Genomic DNA, 26,405 nt, shown 5'->3' with positions numbered 1-26,405 from the left:
GGTATCACTACCTAAAAATAAAGCTTGTTTTATTTAATCAAAGTGGAACTTACGGTTCACATTGTTGCTATAGACTCACTGAGGAAACAAACAGGTACATGATATTGTATACAGGAAATTGTTTATTTACAGAACAATGTAAATCTACAGTACATAGTCATTCTATAAACTATAAAGTACACATTTTTTTAAGGGTAGTTCAATTTCAAACAACATTCTGAAATCAATCATGATACAATTTGAAAATCTGAAGGAAATCATGACACTAATAACAACACTGACATGATTGGTATTTAATTATATTTTCAATTCAGTTTAAATTTCAGATCAGAACTATTTGACAATTGAGGAAACTACAATACTGTAGCGTAAAGATACATTTCCACAGAGTATCTTCATTTTGTGTAAGGTGCACAGCACTCCTTCATTGTGTATATGATGTTTTGTTTTTGTTTGCCACTATTACAGACCAATTATAAAATGGCATCGACTGATTGTTGTTCCTGCAGCCAATCACAAAAGGGTGAGATAACAAAATAGACCAATCAGAAGTCATGATGGCCTAAACCAGTCGGGTCCAACAGTTCCTTTTTAACAAATGATTTTCAACTGTATTGAAGGTTATAGGCTACCACCACTTTAGAGAAGATCATGCATATCTATCATAAAATAAGCTAAAACTATAGTTCTGAAAGTGTTATCAAAACTGTTCAACTCATGATAACGTCATATTCATTATCCTTAGATTAAATAAGTAACGAACAAAACATTTGACTATGATACAGTAGAGGCTATACGGATATAAAGATCACTTGGGGCGGGACTTGAACTAAGTCTGATTAAAATAACTACACAGAGGGCCACAACATGAATACCGTATCTTCATACGTTTTGTTGAAAACATTAAGGCTATTAGCTAGTATGAATGATAATAAAACAGTATCATAGTTTCCTTACAAACAAACCCAAAAGCCATGCAGATCAACTGAAGAATATGGTAATGGGAGGCAATTTCATAAACAATACACAGACATACCAAACATTTGCATGAAATTCTAACAAAACAGACCTTCATATAGGTCCTCACAGATTTCTATCGAATTATATAACGCCCCCATTTGAGTAACCACAGTGAAAACCTTGTCTCTGTCTGGATATATAAACAAACACCATATTAATAACCCCTCCTTGGTATGCTAAAACAAAATGGCCACTCGCCGACTACGCCAAATTACAAAAAGAGAGAAACAAATCTCAAGAGTTGTGCTGAAGATGAAAGGCATGCTCATGAAACCTGAAGAAAGATACTAGCCTGGGAATCTCAACCGTTTCACCAATGTACAAGTAAAACAACAGTGAAAGTAGTGATTCAGTTTGGATTCCAGGCTAGAAGAAAGGAACCATTTCCGACAGAAAAATATAAATCCCAAACTGTTGTTAGTAAGCTCCAAAAAAAAACATTTGATACCATAATTATAACATAAGAAGTCAAGCTTGCATTGAAATTCATGCACAACTTCAGGCAGTCACTCCCTAGTTCATTGGAAACTAAATTCAATATCTTGTCAAGATGCGTGTGATTGCATATAAAATATATCATGCCTTTGTCAAGATTCATTATAAAAGAAATGTGCTTTTCATCCTTTACCAAAAGTACATTCTTATCAGATCATGAGCTCTCTCAAACATTACCATAGATATTGAATATATAAGTTCATTATATTAGACTTCTGGTACAAAATGTTCATTCTTTTTATTTAGTGCAGGTCTGCCCAACCCTCTTCCTGGAGGTCTACCGTCCTGTGGGTTTTCAGTCCAACCCTAATTTAACACACCTGATTCTACTAATTAGCTGCTCAACAAGACCCTAACTATCTGAATCAGGAAGAGGGTTGGGCAGCCCTGATTTAGTGCAAATAACTAATGGGATAAAAATCGAGCAGCAATAGTTTTTTTCCTCCAGAGGAAGCTTACATTTGAAAAGCCATTCCATTGAAATAAAAGTATACAGGCACTAGATTCTTCAAGGAAGAAAAAAAAAAAATTCACAAATGAAAAGGAATCAGCAATAATAAAAAATAATAGAATCTGCCTTGAGACACTTTAGTGACTTGGGAGGCTAAGATTTGAGGAACACAGTGCCAAAGTATCAAATTTGAAAATGCATAATGTCAAGAATCTCCTTCATAACTTATTTCAAAAGAGGAAGCTATAAGAAATAAAACTGGGTTTTGTTCAGTCAGTAGAAAATGATTTGAAATGGAGTGAAAAACGGGGAGGTACTACTTCTACAATAAGAACACAAATTCCAACTCTTGCTACGGTGTGCCCGACTGAACACGACCCTCCCTATACAATGAAAATGGGGTAAATTATGTATAACAGATCACCATTAAAAGGGTCTTCATGATTAACACCGTCTGTAGCTTGAGGGCTACTGTCTCATCCTCGTTCAGAAGCCGATAGAGGGGTAGAAACACACCCCTCGGAGATATCGCCCCTTCGTCCCCCTGATTGTCATCAGTGGAGATGGGGCAAGGCAGCAGAGGCTCAGTCTTATTAGTCTGTGTGTGTGTGTGTGTGCGAGCCAGTCTATTTGTATGTGTATGTGTGTGTGTGTGCGCCACTCTATTTGTATGTATGTATGTATGTATGTATGTATGTATGTATGTATGTATGTATGTATGTATGTATGTATGTATGTATGTATGTATGTATGTATGTATGTATGTATGTATGTATGTATGTATGTGTGTGTGTGTGTGTGTGTGTGTGTGTATCTATTCATTGAGTGTGCCTTTAATATGTGGGTGTGGATGTATGTTCATGTCCATCCGGAGTGCCATGAATGGGTTAACTCCTAGAAGCCAGTGGAGTGGACACTGGGGATGGGGTAGAACTTGGAGATGCGACTCTGGGCTGAGGGGTTAAGGCACTCTGACTCTCCACTCATCTTAAAGAAGATCTCCTGCTCCTGAAGCTTCCTGGCAAACTCTTCCTCCAGAGCCTAAGAACAACAGACAAATGGTCGGCGAGCGGATCACAAGCAAGAGATCACAGAATAATAATTTGGCGGCGGCTTATATTTGGACTGTTTCACACATGTACAAGATACACGTGTTTTATTTGATTTATTTGACTTTTTTACATATCCACCTGAGACACCCTCAGAGAGTGAGGTCACAGTCAGGGTCAGGCATTGTCAGCGGAGCAATTAGGGTTAAGTGTCTTGCTCGAGGACACATGGAAAATGTTTCACCTTGTCAGCTCTGGGATTCAAACTAGCGGATTGCGGTTACTGGCCCAACACTCGAACCGTTCGGCTCCCTCCCACCCTACCTGCCACCATGTGTTTCAACGACAAGCATCTCCATCTCCGAAACAAAATGTGTGCCAAATATTCAATAGAACGATAAATCATTTCCTGTCAAGGGTTAACTGGTGTGATGGTTACCTTCTTCCTGGGTCGTAGTTTCTCCCTCCACTCCTTCAGCTCCTGGCTGTGCTCCTCATCCAGCTCCTTCAGCTTCTGGGTCTCGTGCTCTATCAGGATGTGGCACTTCTCGTTCTGAAACACACAATACACACATTGGGTGTTACACGGTATACTGAGTCACAGACGAATCAAAGTGTGTTGGTGTGCGTTTTCTATTGCTCCTTGTGCAATTGCAGATTCCCTGATATGCATGCATGCGTGCGCTATATATTTTATACCATACACTCTTAGAAATAAGGGTACGGTATTGTTCCCTGGAGTACAAAAATATCAAAATACGCATAATGTGGCTTCAGAGGTAAACATAATGATCTCACATGGTACTGTTTCATACCTTTTAGGGTACATGTGCAGACAAAGAGTATAAATGGTACATTTTTGTAATTTTGTTACCCATATTATGAATATAAAAAGGTACAATCACCACACTCAAAAAAGGGGTACAATGTGAAGACTATTTTCCCAGGTTACAAATGTATTTTGTTTACCCTCAACACGCATACAATGCTAACCTTTTGCCACCTAAAAGGAACTAACGGCTTTGTCACTGGGGTGGTATCCCAAAAAGCCACATTTGTACCATAATTATTATCTTCATATTTCCCAGCATGCTCAACTGCAGGTTGATTTTTTTAAATAATTGTGTTTAATATCTGTGTTTGCATGTACATATATTTATTAATCTTATGCTACAAAAAGATAAATAACATAAATGTTTCTAAACTAATCCAATCAGTTAGTTTGATTTTTTTGTCTCCCATTACTGAAATGGTTGTTCCAATTTAAATGGCTTAGGTAGTCTCCTCAAAATGTTCCTAACTCTGGCAGTCATTATGAATGCAGGTTGCAGGTGAGTACAATTCCAACAGTTGGATGTGTGGATTCCAATAGGAATTACCAATCACTTTGCAAACCAGCATAAAATGACTTGCAGGTAGACTCGCAAAATTCAGGTGAATTTCCCAGGTTTCCTAGAAATCACAGTCTGAAGATTCCTGGAAACAGGAGGGAATAAGGACAAAATGCTTCAAACAGAATTTTCCAAAAATCAGGTAATTTTGGAAGCAGGCCTGATGTGTCCTATAAACCATGAGTTTCATGACACTGTATTAGAGTAAAACTAGGCCTCAAAATAAGGCCTCGTGAGATATGTCATGTGTTGTCATAAAGAGTTTAAATGTAATGGTAATATATGCTTAGGAACTCACTTGGTGAAGGCCACATGACTGAAAATGAAAGATTACTAACAAATACAGTCATGGGTGGTAACTCTACAATTCAATCAAAAAGGCAAATTGGGAAATTGTATTGGAGGCTTGGCACAGCGTTGGAGTGCCTTTCAGATCGTTATTTTTGGCCACCCGTGAGTGGAAATATTGTACAAGTTTAAGTGGCCAATGGTAGAGGTCCATTTTTGCCACTTACAAGGAAGAAATAGCTTTGTCACTGATGGTACTATATACTATAAAAGCACAAAGCATGCTTTTGTACCTGTGGAGAAGGGTACTATCTGAGGTATGAACGTGGGTACAAACATGTACCCATAACTAAAAGTATAAAGGAGGACCTTACAGGGTACAACCCCAGTGACAATAAGTTGTAATCTTTTAGGAACAAATCTACACCTTTATTTCTGAGAGTGTACCTGTAACTGCTGCAGCTCCCTGATGTTGGCGTCACACTGCAGTTGCAGGTCTCTCATCTGGTTCTCATGTTTCTGGTGCTGGTGGAGCCTCTCATTCTTCTGCCTCTTCTCCTCCTGGGCTGCAAACTGTCAAACACACAGAAACATCTCAGTTATTCAACTCCCACGAGTATTAGAATAGGCCCAATTACAGTTGGAACTTGATACATGCTTAATTTGCACTGGGAGTCTCAAGCTTGACCTAGCATTGCCTAATGTACTGTAAATCCTTCAGTGCCTGGGAAAGTCCCTTTGACTTGGATCAACAAGCTCTGAGACTTTACTTCTTTCTCCACAGAAAGCAATGTGTATAATCCCTCATTAGCTGGCAGCATTGGCGCAAAACTGAAAGTGCGAACCACCGCATTTAACCATGGCAAGGTGACTGGGAATATGGTCAAATAGAAACAGTGTAGTTATTCCCTCCGTAAGGCAATCAAACAAGCAAAACGTCAGTACAGAGACAAAGTGGAGTTGCAATTCAACGGCTCATACACGGGACGTATGTGGCAGGGTCAAACAGGCAATCACGGATTACAAAGGGCAAACCAGCCACATCACGGACACCGCCGTCTTACTCCCGGACAAGCTAAACACCTTCTTCGCCTGCTTTGAGGAAAACACAGAGCCACTGACGCGGCCCGCTCCCAAGGACTGTGGGCTCTCGTTCTCCGTGGCCGATGTGAGTAAAAAATGTAAGCGTGTTAACCATCGCAAGGATGCCAACTAAGACGGCATCCCAAGCCGCATCCTCAGAGCATGCGCAGACCAGCTGGCCGGAGTGTTTACGGACATATTCAATCTCACCCTATACCAGTCTGCTGTCCCCACTTGCTTCAAGATGTCCACCATTGTCCCTGTACCCAAGAAAGAAAAGATAACTGAACTAAATGACTGACTTCTGTCATCATGAAGTGCTTTGAGAGACTAGTCAAGGATCATATCACCTCTACCTGACACACTAGACCCACTTCAATTTTCTTACTGCCCCAATAGATCCACAGACGATGTAATCGCCATCGCACTGCCCTATCCCATCTGGACAAGAAGAATACATACGTAAGAATGCTGTTAATTGACTATAGCTCAGCCTTCAACACCATAGTACCCTCCATGCTCATCATTAAGCTTGGGGCCCTGGGTCTGAACCCTGCCCTGTGAAACTGGGTCCTGGACTTCCTGACGGGCTGCCCCCAGGTGGTGAAGGTAGGAAACAACACAGGGGTGTGCTCAGCCCCCACCTGTACTCCCTGTTCACCCATGACTGCGTGGCCACACACGCCTTTAACTCAATCATCAAGTTTGCAGATGACAACAGTGGTAGGCCTGATTACCAATAACGGCGAGACAGCCTACAGGGAGGAGGTGAGGGCCCTGGTGGAGTGGTGCCAGGAAAATAACCTCTCCCTCAATGTCAATAAAATGAAGGAGCTGATCGTGGACTTCAGGAAACAGCAGAGGGAACACCCCCCTATCCACAGACAGAACCGCAGTGGAGAAGGTGGAAAGCTTCAAGGTCCTCGACGTACACATCACTGACCATCTAAAATGGTCCACCCACACAGACAGTGTGGTGAAGAAGGTGTAACAGAGCCTCTTCAACCTCAGGAGGCTGAAGAAATTTGGCTTGGCCCCTAAGACCCTGACAAACATTTACAGATAAACAATTGAGAGCATCCTGTCGGGCTGTATCACCGCCTGGTACGGCAACTGCACCGCCCGCAACCGCAGGGCTCTCCAGATGGTGGTGCACCACCGGGGGAACACTGCCTGCCATCCAGGACACCTACAGCACCCGATGTCACAGGGAGGCCAAAAATATCATCAAGGACATCAACCACCTGAGTCACGGCCTGTTCACCCCACTATCGTTCAGAAGGCAAGGTCAGTACAGGTGCATCAAAGCTGGGACCGAGAGACTGGAAAACAGCTTCTATCTCAAGGCCATCAGACTGTTAAATAGCCATCACTAGCCAGCTACCACCTGGTTACTCAACCCGGCATCACAGAGGCTGCTGCCCAATATACATAGACATGGAATCACTGGCCACTTTAATAATGGAACACTAGTCACTTTAATCCTGCTTCACTCATCTCATATGTATACAGTGTATTCTATGCTCCTGTATTTAGTCAATGCCAATCCAACATTGCTCATCCTAATTCCATTCTTTTACTTTTAGATTGTGTGTATTGTTGTGAACTGTCAGATACTACTGCACTGTCGGAGCTAGGAACACAAGCATTTCACTGCACCCGCAATAACATCTGCTAAATATGTGTATGTGATCAATAACATCTGCTAAATATGTGTATGTGATCAATAACATCTGCTAAATATGTGTATGTGATCAATAACATCTGCTAAATATGTGTATGTGATCAATAACATCTGCTAAATATGTGTATGTGTCCAATCAAATTTGATTTGATTATACTTTGAAAATAACATTTAAATACATAGGTTTCCACTCTCAGTTATGTGTTCTTTGACCTTGATCTCTCACCTGTTTGACCTTCTCCCTCTCCTGCTCGGGTGTGATGGGGCCTCCAGTGATTCGGAGGCTCTTCTTGAACATGGCCATGCGAGTCTTGGCCTCGCTGCGCTGGATCTTGGGTAAGCGGGCCCTCTCCTGTGTCTGCCTGTTCTTCATCTCCTCAATGAGACGCTGGTTGTAGCGCTGCATCTGCTCCATCTCCTACAGACACACACATAGAGAGACAGACACAGAGAGAAAGAGAGACGGACAGAGAGAGAGATGGAGAGAGTGTTAGGCATGTAGATGTCTTGTCAACATTACTCAGTCCGCATTTGGCAAAACAATGACACATCATTGTTGAATGCAGAAACAGATATACCCAGGCATATTTCCAATCTGATCTAAGGTGTCATGAGTCAAAACTAGTCATTCAGTATTATGCCTCACTTTATCCCCCAAACTGTTCAGGTATTTTGCTCCTAGTGGTTCTGTTCAGGACTAGGCTTATGAGATCTGATCCTGAATCGGCTGTTGTTTTTGTCTGTCTGGAAGCTGTACTGTACCTTCTCGTGTCTCTTGAGCAGCTGGTGTCTCTGCATGAAGTACTGGTCTTTCAGCTGTTGTTTAAACAACTGGTGTTTCTCCTGTAGGTGACGCTCTTCCAGCTCCCACATTGCTGCTTCCCGTGCTGCCAGGAGCAAAACACACAAACTCAGTACAAGGAAACACTGCATTACACGGAAGTTCAGCATTTTATTACCAGATACAAAACCCCACCATTGTAATCACATCTTTCATCCTTTGTATTTGAGGTTGACGAATCTTGGCACCCAACAACAACAACAACAACACATGTCACTAGATTTGACTAACTGGTTAGCTTGGAATGTGTTTGTGAGACATTTCCTTCAGACTTTGATTTTCTTCCCCTTTCTAACATGGTTCATACCATTAAAATCAGCAAGTCATCAAGGCCTACAGCTTGTGAACATTTCTGTGGAGCTTTTTCTGTAAGCTGATGTGTATGGGATGACTGGAATCTGACCAGGCAGGGTTAGTGGGCTGCTGTTCAGTTCATATTAAATTCTCAGCATCAATAGGTATTATAAACTGGGTGGTTCGAACCCTGCATGCTGATTGGCTGAAAGCCGTGGTAAATCAGACAGTATACCACGGGTATGCCAAAACATGTATTTTTACATTGGTAACCAGTCTATAATAGCAATAAGGCAGCTCAGGGTTTGTGGTATATGGTCAATATACCACGGCTAAGGGTTGTGTCCAGGCACTCCGTGTTGTGTCGTGCTTAATATTGGCCATATACCCCCCCTCCCGTGTCTTATGGCTCAACTAGTCAAGGCCTGACGGGGCCTTAGGTTGAACTCTGTAGAGCTTCTGTTTTCAGTTATATACTGTGTCACTGTGGGTTTGCGGTTTCCATCTCACACACATACAGTAAAGTTTACCACATTTCCTTTAAGTACGCTGGTGATAGCGGCTAGGGTAGACTGTGTTTCTATGTGGTGACTCTGACCTTTGTAAGGTACTGTATATATCCTACTGCAATGTGCATCTGTGCTACCTTCATCTCACACATCTTCTGTTTGTGGTTAAGGCCGGTTTCTCCCCTCTGAGAAGGTGCTATGACTGAATACCTATCTATAGTCTATGTGTCACGCCGAGAGATGCATCTTCACCTCTGAGGAGCTGTTGTTTGTGGTTAAGACAGTCTCTCTCGATGGTGGCCAACTCGTGTTTGTGTTGCTGGATGATCTTCTTCAGGGCACAGTCCAGCTCCTGCTGCTGTTTCTGCAGGAACTCCTGCTCCTGAGGAAGAAGAGGGAAAGACAGCTGGATAAGTGAAGAATCTCTATATGCCCCTCAAACGCAACTCTGGACCTCTAAGCCAGTTCCACTGCATATATTCATTGTTCCCCTCTAATTGAGAACTTATTTAGACCTGGGACACCAGGTGTTTGCAATTCATTATCAAGCAGAACAGAAAACCAGCAGGCTCCGGACCTCTTAGGGTCAGAGTACCTCTGCTATACACTGTGTGATCCAGACAGAAGAAGAGAGAGAGTGATTTAGTCAAATGAAAAACGCCATTAGCAGGCCAACTGAGACCAAATTCACAGAACCAAAACGCACCAGGAGTCACAGAACACGCTGTCATTTCTTAAGGTAGTTGATTAGTTGTTACACTTACTCAGATTGCCAGTACAGCCCTAAAACCAGGCCTACAATGTCACTTGAGTAAATGAAGAAACACCAGGAGAGAACTGTGTCGGTACAGTTTAAGAGATGAACAGAAGAGAGATTGAAACCAACCGTAAAAGCACGGCAAACAAAAACCACAGGCTGGCGATGCCAAACAACACATGTCTGTCCGTCATTTTGGAATGGCTGTCTTCACCTCACCTCAACTGCTCTCGTTCCCCCAGTCGACTCCAACAGCACGAGAGAGAGAGTCACCTTAGAGTATTGAGGCTGGCAGACAGGTCTAGCTTGTTGATGTTACCCCACCCCCCACCCCCCACCCCACCAGGACAGACGCATAATCTGATCAACCCTACTGTATGGGGTCTGGACTATGGGTTTCCATAAAAAAATATATTTAAAGAGTTTACCTGGGGATAAGTACGGCTTGAGTTAATGTACCACACTGTGGAAGCCGGCAACAACGTGGCGACAGGAAGTAGACTGGGTCATCGAAAACGTAGAGCACCGGACGTCGACTGGCGGAATTGATTCGTTTTATGGGCAATGCACTGGGAATGTTGTTTTCTCATTGCTAAGTTCCAGGTTGATTGAAATGCTAAGTTCAGGGTTGATGACATCTCCTCTACAGAAATGTGTCGGTCAAATCCCACGACAGAACACTGCTGCATTCCCTTTAAACCAGCCCTCCGCATGTTGATCAGTCCAGGTTATAAGGAAAGGAGAAGGCCCACAAAGCATTGCACACACACACAGACACACACCGATATAAAACCTGCAGTCTCAAAGTCAGTGAGTGAATCTACTGCCATGTGAGAGAGCAGGAAGAGAACACATTTCAAACCAAGGGGGGCATCTTACTACTTACATCCTGCATGGGGGCGTTGAAGAGAGTGCAGGAGGACAACTGAAAAGATAGAATCATACCCTGGGCCACTCCCTGTCAATCACAACAGATTAGACCTGTACTCTACTAAATCATAATGTAGCCTGAATGCCAGTCCGTTTGTTGCATTACTGCCAACACTCGTTATCATGTATGACCGTAAGGGGAAAGGAGTTGGCAATGGTGCACAAGCAGACTGGCACTCGGGCTCCATACAGCACAGTAACCTGGGCCACACAACAGATAATACTCTACTAATCATCAGCCACTCATCCATAAACATTGCTGGCTAAGTTAACCATTACACCGACACACTGTTACACCCCCGTAATATACAGGCAATGTGTTCCACTGTGATTCACAGGTGGGTGGATTGTTAGAAAACACATCAATAGTGTTGGACTATACTGTAACTTGTGCTGGAAGATACTGTAAGCCTACTTGATGAATGTTTTGAATGAAAATGATCGACTGTAAAATAATACATACATAAACTCTATTTTCAACCAAAAACAAACCACACAAAAGACAAGTTTTGGAGAAGAAAAAAAAGAAGAGTAGCCCAAAAATTCCCAAAGGGGCTAAATGACAGTGGTCTTGAAAGCAGCCAACAGAAGAATAGTAGACTGACATTGAAGGGACAGTCCATGTCAGAAAGCCACACCAACACTTTCCCCACAGCAAACTACCTCTTCACGTGGAGTTGTGGTTATGTCCTTTTTCCCCCGTTTCACGATAGCGTTCCTCCTGTGCCTGGGCGTGAGTCGCATTTCCTGTTTGAACTATGGCACGAGGCAGCCCACAAACAAACACACCACAGGGACAGCAGAAACAACACAGACACAACCACAAGGCTTTGATATGGATTTGTGTTTCAACTCATTCGCCAAAGTCTATGAGAAGTCGCCTGACGCCAGATTTGTAAGCGCGCGCTACATAAACCAACATCACGGACTATAGCCCCGTCAGAATCATTTGGATACAGCACATAGGCTACAGATCTGGGTTCCGGTGATGAGAAGTGACTGTTTCAGACACAGGTTATATAAACCCGATGAGAGAGAGATCTACTGTAACCGCGGGTGTGTCAGTAAAACGCTAGCTTCTATAAATAGACATTGGATTGCCGTGTTGATTGGGCTATCCTCTTACACACTATGGGATTAATACTGAGGACGAACTGGGGTGCACATGGATAAACATCGAAAACATTCACACGACTGTCAATGCTAAACAAGGAGACCCCTTCCAAACAAGATTGAGAATATATCATCTTTGTCAGCTGGACTTAACTGCCCTGTGAAACGTAAGATATTGAAAGTAAGACTAGTTTATAAAGACTCATTTCTTGTGGCATGATGATGTCGACAATGCATGCATATCAACTACTTCTAGTGATCCAGTTCAACAGTACATCATGCATATCAACTACTTCTAATGATCCAGATCAACAATACATCATGCATATCAACTACTTCTAGTGATCCAGTTCAACAGTACATCATGCATATCAACTACTTCTAGTGATCCAGTTCAACAGTACATCATGCATATCAACTACTTCTAGTGATCCAGTTCAACAGTACATCATGCATATTAACTACTTTTAGTGATCCAGTTCAACAGTACATCATGCATATCAACTACTTCTAATGATCCAGTTCAACAGTACATCATGCATATCAACTACTTCTAGTGATCCAGTTCAACAGTACATCATGCATATCAACTACTTCTAGTGATCCAGTTCAACAGTACATCATGCATATCAACTACTTCTAGTGATCCAGTTCAACAGTACATCATGCATATCAACTACTTCTAGTGATCCAGTTCAACAGTACATCATGCATATCAACTACTTCTAATGATCCAGATCAACAGTACATCATGCATATCAACTACTTCTAATGATCCAGTTCAACAGTACATCATGCATATCAACTACTTCTAGTGATCCAGTTCAACAGTACATCATGCATATCAACTACTTCTAATGATCCAGATCAACAGTACATCATGCATATCAACTACTTCTAATGATCCAGTTCAACAGTACATCATGCATATCAACTACTTCTAATGATCCAGATCAACAATACATCATGCATATCAACTACTTCTAGTGATCCAGTTCAACAGTACATCATGCATATCAACTACTTCTAGTGATCCAGTTCAACAGTACATCATGCATATCAACTACTTCTAGTGATCCAGTTCAACAGTACATCATGCATATCAACTACTTTTAGTGATCCAGTTCAACAGTACATCATGCATATCGAAACCACTCTTAGTGATCCAGTTCAACAGTACATCATGCATATTAAAACCACTCTTAGTGATCCAGTTCAACAGAGCTCATCGATAGCCTGGGAAAACAACTCATTTCTGCAAGAGTAGCTTAGTATATTTTTTGTCTGTCAATAAGTGTTGCTGTTGTTGAAAAGACAACTATTCCTTGTCGTCTTGTCCTACCAGCACTGACTTTGTTGATAGCTTCTTTACTGAGGAGAAATGTACTTGTGACAACGGTGATATTCTCACCAAGCTATCTTAAGGTGACTGACTGTAAGTTGTTCTGGATAAGAGAGTATGCTAAATGACTAAAAGGTCAAATGTAACAGCAAGACATTGTAGTGAAAACAATCCTGCAAATCCCAGACAGCCAATGAGAGTCCAATCGCTGCTTAGCCTAATCTATGACGGATCAACATGTTTCTTTTCCACAAATGTACTGAACACCGCAAGCACACACACAGCCAGACCTTTACAGCATCAGTTACAACATTCACATACCACACACACACTAGTGTTGTCATGATACCAAAAATGTGACTTGGTACTTGATACCATCACGATACTCAATATCAGAAACGATACCATGGCTAAAAAAAGGCGCATTGCCAAATGTACAGAATGGCACTTGATCCAGATAGCCATGCATGAATCAACTAACCCTAACCTCTTATATATATTTAAAAAAAATGGCTCTGCCTTTTGGGCCCCTTATGTTCTTGGGCTCCGAGGAATCGGCCCCTGTAAGCACCTGTATTAAATCAGGCCCTGGGAGTGAGTGCTTGTTTTGGCTGATTTAACGTGGTAACAGATGACAAACAATCCATTTCCCTTCCATTCGTGGCCTTGTTTTATCTTCTTTTATAAACGTGTGCGCAGTGTCTTTAACACTTAATGACGTCACTCAAACACACTGACAGGAGAGACCCGAGGCGAGGGAGACCAAGTGAATGAATAACGTGTTTGGCAACGACCGTGTGGTTTTTGGCGACAAATCAGCTTTGATATCGGCATGTGTTGCATTATGGTTTGCATTATTATCACAAACAGAGTACTAGGGTGGTGAATTGATGTGGACTTCAGCTGTAAGCTAGCAAGGAAAGTTAGCCTACAAAGCTGGAAGCGAAAAAAAGTGATCTGATTACATTGTAGTGTTCTAGCCTGTAATGGACATTGTTTTGCGAACAGTAATTAACAGTTGCTCAATTTCTACGTGCTGTGTTGCATTATTCCAGTGTGTTAACTTCTGCGCAGCGTGAGTGGGGAGCTAGCATGATACAGCCCAGACACTTAGAGCAGGACAGACTAGAGTCAGTATGAGTGGGGAGATAACATGATGTATCCCAGACTCCCAGTGTGAGCAGTAGTTCTTCAGGACAGACTAGAGCCAGTATGAGAGGAGAGCTAACATGAGGCAGCCCAGACTCCCAGTGTGAGCAGTGGTTCTTCAGGACAGACTAGAGCCAGTATGAGAGGAGAGCTAACATGAGGCAGCCCAGACTCCCAGTGTGAGCAGAGGTTCTTCAGGACAGACTAGAGCCAGTATGAGAGGAGAGCTAACATGAGGCAGCCCAGACTCCCAGTGTGAGCAGTGGTTCTTCAGGACAGACTAGAGCCAGTATGAGAGGAGAGCTAACATGATGTATCCCAGACTTCCAGTGTGAGCAGAGGTTCTTCAGGACAGACTGGAGCCAGTATGAGAGGAGAGCTAACATGATGTAGCCCAGACTCCCAGTGTGAGCAGAGGTTCTTCAGGACAGACTAGAGCCAGTATGAGAGGAGAGCTAACATGATGTATCCCAGACTCCCAGTGTGAGCAGAGGTTCTTCAGGACAGACTAGAGCCAGTATGAGAGGAGAGCTAACATGATGTATCCCAGACTCCCAGTGTGAGCAGAGGTTCTTCAGGACAGACTAGAGCCAGTATGAGTGGGGAGCTAACATGAGGCAGCCCAGACTCCCAGTGTGAGCAGTGGTTCTTCAGGTCAGACTGGAGCCAGTATGAGAGGAGAGCTAACATGAGGCAGCCCAGACTGCCAGTGTGAGCAGAGGTTCCTCAGGACAGACTAGAGCCAGTATGAGAGGAGAGCTAACATGAGGCAGCCCAGACTGCCAGTGTGAGCAGAGGTTCTTCAGGACAGACTGGAGCCAGTATGAGAGGAGAGCTAACATGATGTAGGCCAGACTCCCAGTGTGAGCAGAGGTTCTTCAGGACAGACTGGAGCCAGTATGAGAGGAGAGCTAACATGATGTAGCCCACACTCCCAGTGTGAGCAGTGGTTCTTCAGGACAGACTAGAGCCAGTATGAGAGGAGAGCTAACAGGATGTATCCCAGACTCCCAGTGTGAGCAGTGGTTCTTCAGGACAGACTAGAGCCAGTATGAGAGGAGAGCTAACAGGATGTATCCCAGACTCCCAGTGTGAGTAGTGGTTCTTCAGGACAGACTGGAGCCAGTATGAGAGGAGAGCTAACATGAGGCAGCCCAGACTCCCAGTGTGAGCAGTGGTTCCTCAGGACAGACTGGAGCCAGTATGAGAGGAGAGCTAACATGAGGCAGCCCAGACTCCCAGTGTGAGCAGTGGTTCCTCAGGACAGACTACAGCCAGCAATGGGTAAGTGAAGCAGGCACGGTGCTCTCACGCTATAAGTGGACCGGGCTGTGCTGATAGACAGACTTGATCCTCTCTCAATCAGTAAACGACGTGAGACACATTTGACAGAAGAACCGAAAGTACCAAAAATTCTAGCACTAAACCGTTTTTTCATGTTCTAGTATAGAAAAAGTCCTGACGTTTGGGTATACCGTGCAACACTAACATACACTGCCCTCTACTTCCTTACCTCTTTCTTGCGGTTCTTGAGCATGTTCTGGAACTTGGACAGCTCCTTGTCCTGCTCGGCCTTGATGCGCTTGGCCTCGTCCCTCAGCCGGTTGGTGTGCTCCTGCTCCAGCCTCTCGATGGTCTGCTTCTGCTGTCTCTCCAGGTTCTCCACTTCCTGGTCGTAGTGGCGCTTCTTACTCTGCAGAATGAGGACGTCATTTTGATTCGGTGTCAGTTCGTCCCTTTCACTAGAAATAGAACTGGTATCCAAACACTGGTCATCAATGAATGACTGGCATATTACAGAAAGCCATGGCATTTCAATGGCATCCCGTTTGCCTTGGATTTACAAGCTGGCTAGTGGATTCAGTCTCTGTCTAAACTGTGAGTGGCAGTTTGACTGACATACAGAAGGATTTACCTCGTCCAGAAATAAGTAATGACGTAACAGGACCAAAAGGCACATGGAAGCTGTGGTGTGGTGTGGACGGGACATACCTCTGTAATACTGGGCAGGGACTAACTGGTCTTACTGGGTTAATTCAGCTTACTGTTTCAGAGCCGTGTGTGGTTTAGCATGCTCCTTCAGGATTGGTTGTGACCACAACAGTCGGCAACCTTCTGTCACTGTGCTAGGTTGGACACAGTAAGACTGGGGCCAGGGTCACGAATAGGCAATTATAGTACCACAGCACTACATGCAATTGCAGTACTACACTGTACCTGTCGATAGGTTTCAAAGCACCTCCCATTGAGGCGTTGACAAAAAAAAAAAAGGATAGTGACTCACGGTCGTCTCCTGTTCGAAACGGCGGCAGATCTGCTCTTTCTGCTGCTGCAGTTTATTGCTGAGCTGCTGCTGGGCCCTCTGTTCCTCTTTCTGCAGGAGACGCAGCTCCCTCAGCTCCTGACGCCTGGGAGAGGAGGGTGGGGGGGGCGTGAGAGAGGAACACCTTTTTCTCCAAAAGGAGATTAACCAACCCAAAGCAATGGAGGAGGAACAGACCAATGAAAACGTTATAACAAGACATCTCGATGCATGCGGCTCAGTAGCACTTTGATATGCAAATGGGCTGGGGCCAAAAGGGGGTGCGACGCAATATTAGGAAGGCGGTCCTAATGTTTTGTACACGCAATATACTAAAATAGCTACATTCGCTAGTTCATTCAGTTCAGTTAGAGCCTAAGCTTGAGCTTATACCGCGGGAGAGATGGATTATATCCGTGCATAGTATTGGCATATATTTCAATGCATATTGCTCAATGTGCTAATTCCTGCAAACAAATCTTTACCTGAGGAACCTCATCTCCTCGTTCATGGTGTCATTGTCGGTGATGATCTTCGACGTCGTCACGCTAACCTCGACTCCATCCACCACGAACCTACGGGTCTTCTTCAGTGTCTTCTTCTGGCGCTTGGTGTCCTGAAAAACAAAAATGGTGGCAATAAATATACCATCAATATACTGTAGTTGGACAACTTTATGGGATAAAGCGGTCATTATAAACATTTTTACAATGGTGTATTCATGAGGGTTATTACTGCATTACTTAGCTATTACCAATGGATTTGATCAAGGACATTCTCTAAAGAGAGTGTATTGTGATGCCGTACCTGTATGGAGAGGGTTCCTGGCTCCTTGGTTTTGGTCAGGAAGCTGGAGATGGACAGGTTCATGTCTATGCTGCCGTTATCTGCAGCATAACTACTCCCAGAGTCCGAATCCCTCTCCTTCTCATCCTTAGACTTCACTGGAGTCCCGGTCTCCGCAGTTGGCTTATACTCCACTCTCTCTTTCTCTCCTTCCTCCTTTTTCCAGACCGCTGAAAATGCAGGTGTGAGTTTGTCGTCCACCTTAGTCTCTTCTGGGGTTGTCACGGTAACCGTTGCTTCCCCGCTAGGCTCCTCGTTGGCTGGTTCTTCCTCAACTTCCATCTTGCCTTCTGTTGGCTCTTCCTTGGCCTCTGACCCTTCTGCAGTGATCACATTCGTCTGGACCTCAGCTGTGTCCACTTCCTTTTCATCTTGATTGGATATGGCCAGTTGCTCCATCTCCTTGTCCCCTATGGTGACTTCAGCATTGGAAACGGTTCCTTCTGGTTGGGGCTCTGCTGGTTTCTCAGCTGGGTCTGAAGAAGCTATCTCACTGGCTTCTGTTGGGGAAACCTCTGTTCTTTCTGGAACCTTCTCCTCCATCACCTCTACTGGTTTCTCACTGGGTTCTGTTGGGGAAACCTCTGTTATTTCTGGAACCTTCTCATCCTCTTCCGTCACCTCTACTGGTTTCTCACTGGGTTCTGTTGGGGAAACCTCTGTTATTTCTGGAACCTTCTCATCCTCTTCCGTCACCTCTACTAGTTTCTCACTGGGTTCTGTTGGGGAAACCTCTGTTATTTCTGGAACCTTCTCCTCCTCTCCCGTCACCTCTACTGGTTTCTCACTGGGTTCTGTTGCCTCTCCATTCATTGGAACACCAAGGATCTCATCCATTTTCTCCACTTCTGCAGGGACACCAGGCTCCTCGACGGAGCCCGTGTCCACAACCAGGTTCTCCTCTGGCTTGGCGACGCTTGGTTCAGGGACCTTTTCAACGATCTGTGGTGTCGGGATAACCGGTTCAGTTTTCTCCGGTAAAGACTCCAGGATGGAGGCTGAGGGAGACTGAGGGAGTTTCTCATCCTCTGTGCTGGCAACACTGGCATCAGACGGCGCACGTTTGTGACCCTGAAGAAGAAGTGATGAAAATCAAAATGTAGGTTCAAAATAATCAACAGATCATGTCTAGATTAGCATATTCAAATAATAGAAGATTATAAATATATCCTTCTAACCAATAGCCACTCACTTTCCTTATTCTTGTCAAGTCAGCACAGACTGTTCTTTATAATGAAGGATGAAGACCACAGAAGAATACACACTGTCCGTCTATGAGCGTTTCACACTCTCATCTGGTTCTTTTCCTAACTGAGCTGTCTGTGGTGTGACATACCCGCTGTGTCTCGCCATCCTCCTCCTCCTCTTCCTCCTTGTGATCCTCAATCTCCTCGTAAACCTCAGCCTTTGCTTCAGCGATCAGCTCCCTCAACGGCCTGCTGTCGGTTACGGTACTCAAAAATGGATGCTGCAACGATAAACAAAAAAAAGAGAAAGATGCACAACATTGAGAACACTTTTTAGACATAAAGACTTTTATGTCCCCTTGAAGTGTACTACTCACATTGCACCTGAAAAGAGAACATCAATATTTGTGAGATTTCAATATTGCAGTCAAAGAGGTGCAATTGAGACACATCACACAAATCAAGATTGAAAGAAAAATACACTGAGTGTACAAAACCTGACATAGACTGACCAGGTGAATCCAGCTGGAAGCTATGATCCCTTATTGATGTCACCTGTTAAATCCACTTCAATCAGTGTCGATGAAGGAGAGGAGACGGGTTAAAGAACGGTTTTTAAGCTTTGAGACAATAGAGACATGGATTGTGTATGTCTGCCATTCAGAGGGTGAATGGGCAAGACAAAATATTTAAGTGCCTTTGAATGGGTTATGGTAGTAGGTGCCAGGCACACCAGTTTGAGTGTGTCAAGAATTGCAACACTGCTGGGTTTTTCACACTCAACAGTGAATAAAGAATGGTCTACCACTCAAAGGCCATCCAGACAACTTGACATAACTGTGGGAAGCATTGGAGTCAACATGGGCCAGCATCCCTGTGGAACGCTTCCTAAACCTTGTAGTCCACGCCTCTTGAGTTGAGGCTGTTCTGAGGGAGAAATGGGGTGCAACTCAACATTAGGAAGGTGTTCCTAATGTTTTGAACACTGAGTGTATATTTAGTCAAAGAATGTCAAGTACAATATTCATAACCACCTGATGAATAGACAAAGCACACTGTGTTCCCTACTGTACGGGTACTGCCGTCATAATGAATCCCTTTTCCAAACAACAAAACCAAAGTCTTACCTTGTCCTTCCTTTGCCAGGACACCCGCTGAACATAATCAACCGCCGGCCTAAGAACTTGCAGCTTCTTCGCTATCAACACGTTCGTCGGTGGTAGACTACTGTTCTGCATTTTCACGCCCTTTTTTGGGCTTTTGGTAAACGACACCAACGATACTCCTGTTGTGCTGTCCCACACTGAGCTCATGTGTGTTTATGTCCTCCGTACACCATATCTTCTTACTGTCTGTCTGTCTGGACGTCTTTCTGTCTAGCTTGGCGGTCGCTCTTTAAACGCTTTCGGAAAGAAAAGCCTGTTGTGCTGACGGAGGCGCAGAGGGGATAAGTAAGTGTCGTTAGAGCGCTGGCTAGCACACCAGGTACCTGGCTGACACAGATGTACCTTAGATGCACCGGCTGAGCAGCTATCGGATCATGATCAGGGCCAATATGGCCATGTATTTACTTTGACAGGTGGCCGTGGGATGGATTGAAGAGGAGGAGGTGGGCTGAGGAGAAGAGGAGGTAGGGTGAGGAGAAGAGGAGGTAGGCTGAGGAGAAGAGGAGGTGGGCTGAGGAGAAGAGGAGGTGGGCTGAGGAGAAGAGGAGGTGGGCTGAGGAGAAGAGGAGGTGGGCTGAGGAGAAGAGGAGGTGGGCTGAGGAGAAGAGGAGGTAGGGTGAGGAGAAGAGGAGGTGGGCTGAGGAGAAGAGGAGGTAGGGTGAGGAGAAGAGGAGGTAGGCTGAGGAGAAGAGGAGGTGGGCTGAGGAGAAGAGGAGGTGGGCTGAGGAGAAGAGGAGGTGGGCTGAGGAGAAGAGGAGGTGGGCTGAGGAGAAGAGGAGGTAGGGTGAGGGAACAAAGGGGAAAGTGAGGGCAACAGGTACCTGTAGAAGTTGTGCCACATTCCATCTGTTGTCCACATTCTTATCGAGACACTTTCTTAGGAAATCACTGAACTCGGGAGACCTGAAGAGAGTGAATGGAGATCACTTGTAATAGCTACAACATTGAAAATGGGTTACAATTAAACAGTGTCATGTATTCCTCTCAAAGGCATTGAGGTAAATTAGAGTAGGTAGAACCATCTCAACAGATATGGCAGGTGCAGAGAGGAGTGAATTAGTGATACAATCTCTCTAGGCAAGAAAGTGCAAGAAGAGGAACATTGTGACAGCGTATCAAAAGGGCATTTCTTCCCTCCCATTTAACTGAGGCCAAATCTAGACAGAAATAACTCGTCTGCCAGGCTGCCACATCACTGACTGACACGCCAGACTTACCAGCGCGACGGCTGCATCAGGGTAGGAGGATCGGCCTTGGCTATTTTCAGCAGGACTCTCATTGGGTTCATCTCGTGGTTGGGAGGCTCAATCTGGGCCATCTCGATCAGAGTCACCCCCAGGGACCAGATGTCAGCCTTGTAGTCGTACGGACGGTCCTTAAACGTCTCACACATCACCACCTCCGGGGCCATCCTGGGAAGAACGGATAAAAAAAGAACCAATCAGAGGATATGAAATGTTTCAGTGAAATATGAATGACCAATGAAAAGGGGACAAAATATATTAGGTGAAATGTAAATGGCAATGAAACTAATAGTGTGGAAATGTGTAATTGTATCATTTCTGTACAGTAATATTGGGATTTTGTAGGCTATACATTAAGGTTTCTATAAATTGAAACGCAAGTAAATATTTTTTTTTTTTGGGGGGAATACAAGTATATCAAGTTGACTGACTGGTCAATTCAGAAGAATGGGGAGAAATAGTAGTTTGATGAATTAAAACAGCATGACAGATTCTCATGTTTGACTCACCAGTATGGCGTCCCGATGAAAGAGTCTCTCCTCTGTAGTGTTTTGGTATTTTTTGCCGACACACCAAAGTCAGCTGAAACACCAATGGGAAACAGTGCTGCTGTTAGCAACTAGGGTACAACGTGTTGTTCATAGGAATTAACCTAAGCCAGGGGTATTCACCCTGGGATCCGCGGCCCCCTAGAGGTACTGCAGGGGGTCCGCAAAAATATACACAGTATATATTGAAGTGATTTCAATTTTATTGTTTTACTTCAATGTTTTTATTAATATCGCTAGCATCAACAGAATAAAAAAAAATGGCATACACTACTGTTCAAAAGTTTGGGGTCACTTAGAAATGTCCTTGTTTTTGAAAGAAAAGCACATTTTTTGTCCATTAAAATAACATCAAACCGATCAGAAATACAGTGTAGAAATCGTTCATGTTGTAAATGACTATTTTAGTTGAAAACGGCAGATTTTTGATGGAATATCTACATAGGCGTACAGAGGCCCATTATCAGCAACCATCACTCCTGTGTTCCATTGGCACATATAATGATGAGAGGCAGTCCAGTGGAGCGAAGTGGGAGGAGCTGACATTCAACCAATTTACTTCTTGATTAAACAATACAGTTCTCTTCCAAAAACGACAATGTCTGTTATGAACAGAGTGCACTAAGTTTTGTAGACTTGACCCTTTAGAAACAATTAGAAAAAATTGCATTGTTTAGGACAGCAAGGGCAAATTGAGTTATTGCACACCCTCAGTTCACAGACTAGGCTTTCCCTAACAGAAATATGCAAATACATGCTAGCTTGGCTCTGCCCAAACCTGGCTTGTTCTGCCCACTAAGCTTACTTTGCTCCCATTGGGAACAACACTGGTGGTGTATCTTGGGTTAGTTACCAGCATCTTTGGTGATGATGTGAGAGGTCAAAATAATGAAAAAACTATCTACCAAATCGATTCATTTAAACATGTTATTTACTTCTCCTTGCCAGTATCATTCACCTGATGATAAGACGTGAAATTATTTTTTGCTAACGTACGATAGTGGTCTCAGGGTCGCTGGCTTTCCTGGGAGGGGGTCCCTGGCCAAGAAAATGTTGAAGACCCCTGGCCTAAGCCAATCTATACAAGTTAGACAATGGTTTCTGAAATACATTTAGGCCTTCAGCCAAATCCAGGCCTATTCAAAAGCATAACAGTAATCATGTTAGCGACGCGAAAAACACGCAACAACAAAACATATATTTTTACGTAACGTGTGCATCTGAACGATGACATCATGTGTTGTTTATAGCAGAGTGTGTGTGTGTGTGTGTGTTTGTGTTTGTGATGAATCTTTCCCACAAAGTCTCTCACTGCCTGTCACTGACATGCAAACAGGCACTTTCATAGCCACCTTTGTTATGTCACTGTACTGACACAAACCCTACTTTGTACTGCATCATCACATCAAGCCTGTTACAGGCACAAAGCTATGACTCACCATAATACACAACCTACTGCATGATGAGTCGGGAGCTTACCGTGTGGAGCAAACCCCTCACTGTGTACCAATATGACAGAACAATGATGACATGCAGGCTTTCCTAACACGCAATCGATTTGTAGGCAGTTAGCATTGCCATAACTGAGTGACATAACTGATTCGTAGATGACAGCTACAATATTACGTGATGGAACATTTCTGTCTGTATATTGTGTTGTAAATGTTATGATAAACCTAACAAACAAAGACCACATTATTCCTCTATTTTGTCTTCCACATCTGCGCTAAACATATTTGGTGTTTCATAGCGGTGATTACATGCATTTAGTTTTGACTAAACGCACCAACAGATGCACTGTCTAACATCCAAGAATGCACTTCTATGGTGTATCCAGAAACTCCCCCTGGCCCTACTAAAAGCGGCAATATGTAACTGGTGAACCAACCAAATTCACATAGAAATGTGAGTTATAAAATCTGTCGTTCTCATTGAAAGCAAGTCTAAGAAGCGGTAGATCTGTTCTGTGTGTGCTATTTCTATGATTCCCGTTCCTATGTTTCATTTTTATGTCTTTTACTTTTGGTTTTGTACACCAGCTTCAAATGCTGAAAATATGGTTGCAGTCATTGCAGCTGAAGGTGGCACAACCAGTTATTGAGTGTAAGGGGGGAACTACTTTTTCACACAGGGGAATTGTTTGTTGCATAACTTTGTTAATTAAAGAAATAAAATAACTATACATTGTATTGGTTATTTGTAAACTCAGGTTCCCTTTATCTAATATTAGGTTTTGGTTGAAGATCTGATAACGTTCAGCATAAAAAAATATGCAAAATTTGAGAAAATTACAAAGGGGGCAAATACTTTTTCAAGGCACTGTGCAGTATTTTGGATGATTGAAAATATATTTCAGAGTAGTTTAGATGGTACAATGATTCTCTACACATTGCTTGTTTAGTCACAAACTGAAATTAGGCAAACTATTATAATTTTAGCAACAAGGAAATGGTGGATCGACAGCCGAATAACCTTTTTTCTAAGAGAGTGTGTGGTAATGCATTCTACCTTAGCGGTGTGCATTGACTGTAATAGTGTCTTCTACTAAAGGACTAAATGTACATGTTAAGCACGCATAGTTGGTTAGGGCAGTGGTTTTCAAACCACTACTCGTGGACCCATGCACGTTTCACAATTTTGGTGTAGCCCTGAACTACATCACCTGAAACACCTATCCCAGGGTTTGATAGTTGACAAGTTGAATCAGGTGTGCTAGCTGTGGAATAGTTCTAATACATGGAACGGCTGCAGGTCCCCAGGGAGAGGTTTGTGAAACACACAGGGTTAGGTAACTCCCAGCCCCTCTTCTCCAGTCTCTTACCCAGTTTGACGTCTCCGTTCAGGGATAGCAGGATGTTCCCAGCCTTCAGGTCTCTGTGGATCACCTTGTTGTCGTGGAGGTAGAGGAGGGCCTGGAGGGTCTGCTTACACACCACCCGGATCTGGGGCTCCGTCAGGGGCCTCTCTAGCTCTGAGGGACCGGGGCCACATAAACACATACTTAGCATTCCTCCTCACACACTGGGTTTCACTCACGCAGTCAAACACACACAACGCAGTCACACACACGCAGTCACACACACGCAGTCACCCACGACTGTATCAATGAAGAATGTTAATACTGATACCTCATCAATGCAGTATGAGCGTGGTCTACATCGTGTGGGTGCTAATCACTGGTAGTTCACTATCAGTTAACTGTTACTATACTGTTATATCCATTACGTTTCAGTCACATAATATTGTTAAATACATTACCATTGTCACCAGTGATTTATCGCTCCTCTGCTTATCACATTCTTTAGAAGTAGGATGTAGGAAGACTGACTCACCCAGCATGACGGCGTCCACCGCTCCACCCGCACAGAACTCTATCAGGATCTGCAGAATAAGAGAAGAATGGTTACAGTAGATGCAGTACAGTGGATTAAACTAACAGCATTCATCTAATGAGGTAAAAACACCATAACAGCTTAAATACCACAGTAACAGGTAAACATACCATACATTTACAACACGTGGTCTTGGTCAGTGGAGTCCTGTCTGGACCCAGTAGCCTTACAATTCAATGCAAAGGGTCTTATAAAACGGTATCAAGTTCAATGATATCAAGACGCAACACACTTAACTCTACCTATCCATAACTTAGGCCTAAGTTGTTCCACTATGGACCAGCAAACCCTCTCCCCTCCATACCTAAAAGCAACCCCCCCTCCCCTCCGTCGCCTGCTTCATACCCAAACAACACTTTAAAAGTCTCCTTCTTTTAAAGACCAAACTCCCCGGTCTGTGGCCGTATTCTTAGAGTGTTTCAGAGTAGGAGTTCTAATCTAGGATCAGTTTACCCTTTTAGATCAATGGATGAATACGATTATATGGGCATTAGAGAGGACCTGATGCTAGATCAGAACTCCTACTGAGACGTTTTGTGCATACAGGCCCTGCTGTGTAAAACAATCTGAAAGTGAGTTGAACAGTGAACCCCCTCCTGCCCAGCTTCAGTGAATGAAACCTGCTGAGCCATAAATGGTTTCAAGAAGCTCTTTGCGCCGCTGAGGTAAGAGGATTGGCCAGAGGCCATTCTATTGCTTTGCTCTGAAGGCTTTCTCAGAGTACACACATGCAGCCTAGCCTAGTGGAGCTAGCCAGAACATAGCCCTTTCCTCAAATAGGATTAGGAGTTTCCATGCACACCTCAGGTGGGAGGGGGCCATCTTTAGCTGAAGCAGCGATGAGGCTAGGTATTTGGAGGAGAGAGACACCTAGGCATTCAGTGTAGGGAGGTAGCATCGTTAGACTAGCATAGTCCTGATACGTCAATAGACTTTGGACGGTATCAGGGATATAACCTAGCCTAGCATGCTGCTAACACTACGGATACAACAGAGAAACAATTAGGCTAACAAAAACAAAATAACAAGCTAAAGTGATCCACGGCCCTACTGTGCTCAATACAGTAAAAAATAAGTTAGTTAGGGCTGAGTAGAATAGGGAAATGCTACTGACAGTGAAACAATGTAAGACATATTTGCTGAGAGGTGCCAAGAAGAGGGAGACAAAACGCACTTTCTCAGTGTAACACAGTCATTGATAAATGTTAGGTACTCTCTATTCTCATTCTGGATAGTATTTAGAGAGAAGTTGACCTGTTCACCTATTGAGGTTTAGAGTCAAACATCATTATTACAACAATGACCCATGTGACCTTTCTAAGAA

At 43.7% G+C, this 26,405-nt stretch overlaps 1 protein-coding gene and 1 long non-coding RNA gene across 7 annotated transcripts in view; one reads left to right on the top strand and one right to left on the bottom strand.

Moving 5' to 3' along the window:
* Positions 1–102: 102 nt before the first annotated feature.
* The window catches only part of LOC118375764 (STE20-like serine/threonine-protein kinase), a 35,113-nt gene continuing 8,810 nt past the window's right edge, over positions 103–26,405 (bottom strand). Inside the window, exons 3-20 of one of the 3 annotated variants that reach the window (XM_052503217.1) lie at positions 25,022–25,070; positions 24,511–24,660; positions 21,651–21,723; positions 21,115–21,309; positions 20,719–20,800; positions 18,881–19,012; positions 17,506–18,615; positions 17,184–17,314; positions 16,681–16,804; positions 15,910–16,089; positions 11,456–11,548; positions 10,749–10,820; positions 9,358–9,487; positions 8,224–8,348; positions 7,688–7,879; positions 5,142–5,267; positions 3,455–3,568; positions 103–3,007 (exon numbers count right to left, since the gene is read on the bottom strand). In XM_052503217.1, coding sequence (XP_052359177.1) covers positions 2,861–3,007; positions 3,455–3,568; positions 5,142–5,267; positions 7,688–7,879; positions 8,224–8,348; positions 9,358–9,487; positions 10,749–10,820; positions 11,456–11,548; positions 15,910–16,089; positions 16,681–16,804; positions 17,184–17,314; positions 17,506–18,615; positions 18,881–19,012; positions 20,719–20,800; positions 21,115–21,309; positions 21,651–21,723; positions 24,511–24,660; positions 25,022–25,070 — 3,225 coding nt within the window. In that variant the 3' untranslated portion in view covers positions 103–2,860. The remainder of the gene's footprint in view (positions 3,008–3,454; positions 3,569–5,141; positions 5,268–7,687; positions 7,880–8,223; positions 8,349–9,357; positions 9,488–10,748; positions 10,821–11,455; positions 11,549–15,909; positions 16,090–16,680; positions 16,805–17,183; positions 17,315–17,505; positions 18,616–18,880; positions 19,013–20,718; positions 20,801–21,114; positions 21,310–21,650; positions 21,724–24,510; positions 24,661–25,021; positions 25,071–26,405) is intronic. The other 2 variants (XM_052503218.1, XM_052503219.1) reach the window with 2 other exon arrangements.
* On the top strand, positions 11,558–15,900 carry LOC127919535 (uncharacterized). 4 transcript variants are annotated; one of them, XR_008103250.1, is made up of 4 exons: positions 11,558–14,585; positions 14,738–14,937; positions 15,014–15,317; positions 15,546–15,900. It is a non-coding gene; the product is annotated as an uncharacterized LOC127919535 (long non-coding RNA). The 4 variants fall into 4 exon arrangements; XR_008103252.1 differs by having other exon boundaries at positions 14,738–15,241; XR_008103251.1 differs by having other exon boundaries at positions 14,738–15,317; positions 15,622–15,900.

Source organism: Oncorhynchus keta, unplaced genomic scaffold, assembly GCF_023373465.1.
Source record: "Oncorhynchus keta strain PuntledgeMale-10-30-2019 unplaced genomic scaffold, Oket_V2 Un_contig_1690_pilon_pilon, whole genome shotgun sequence".
In the NCBI taxonomy this organism is placed as follows: Eukaryota; Metazoa; Chordata; class Actinopteri; order Salmoniformes; family Salmonidae; genus Oncorhynchus; species Oncorhynchus keta.
The sequence above is the reverse complement of the archived record's forward strand: the minus strand, read 5'-3'. Positions and strand labels throughout refer to the sequence as shown.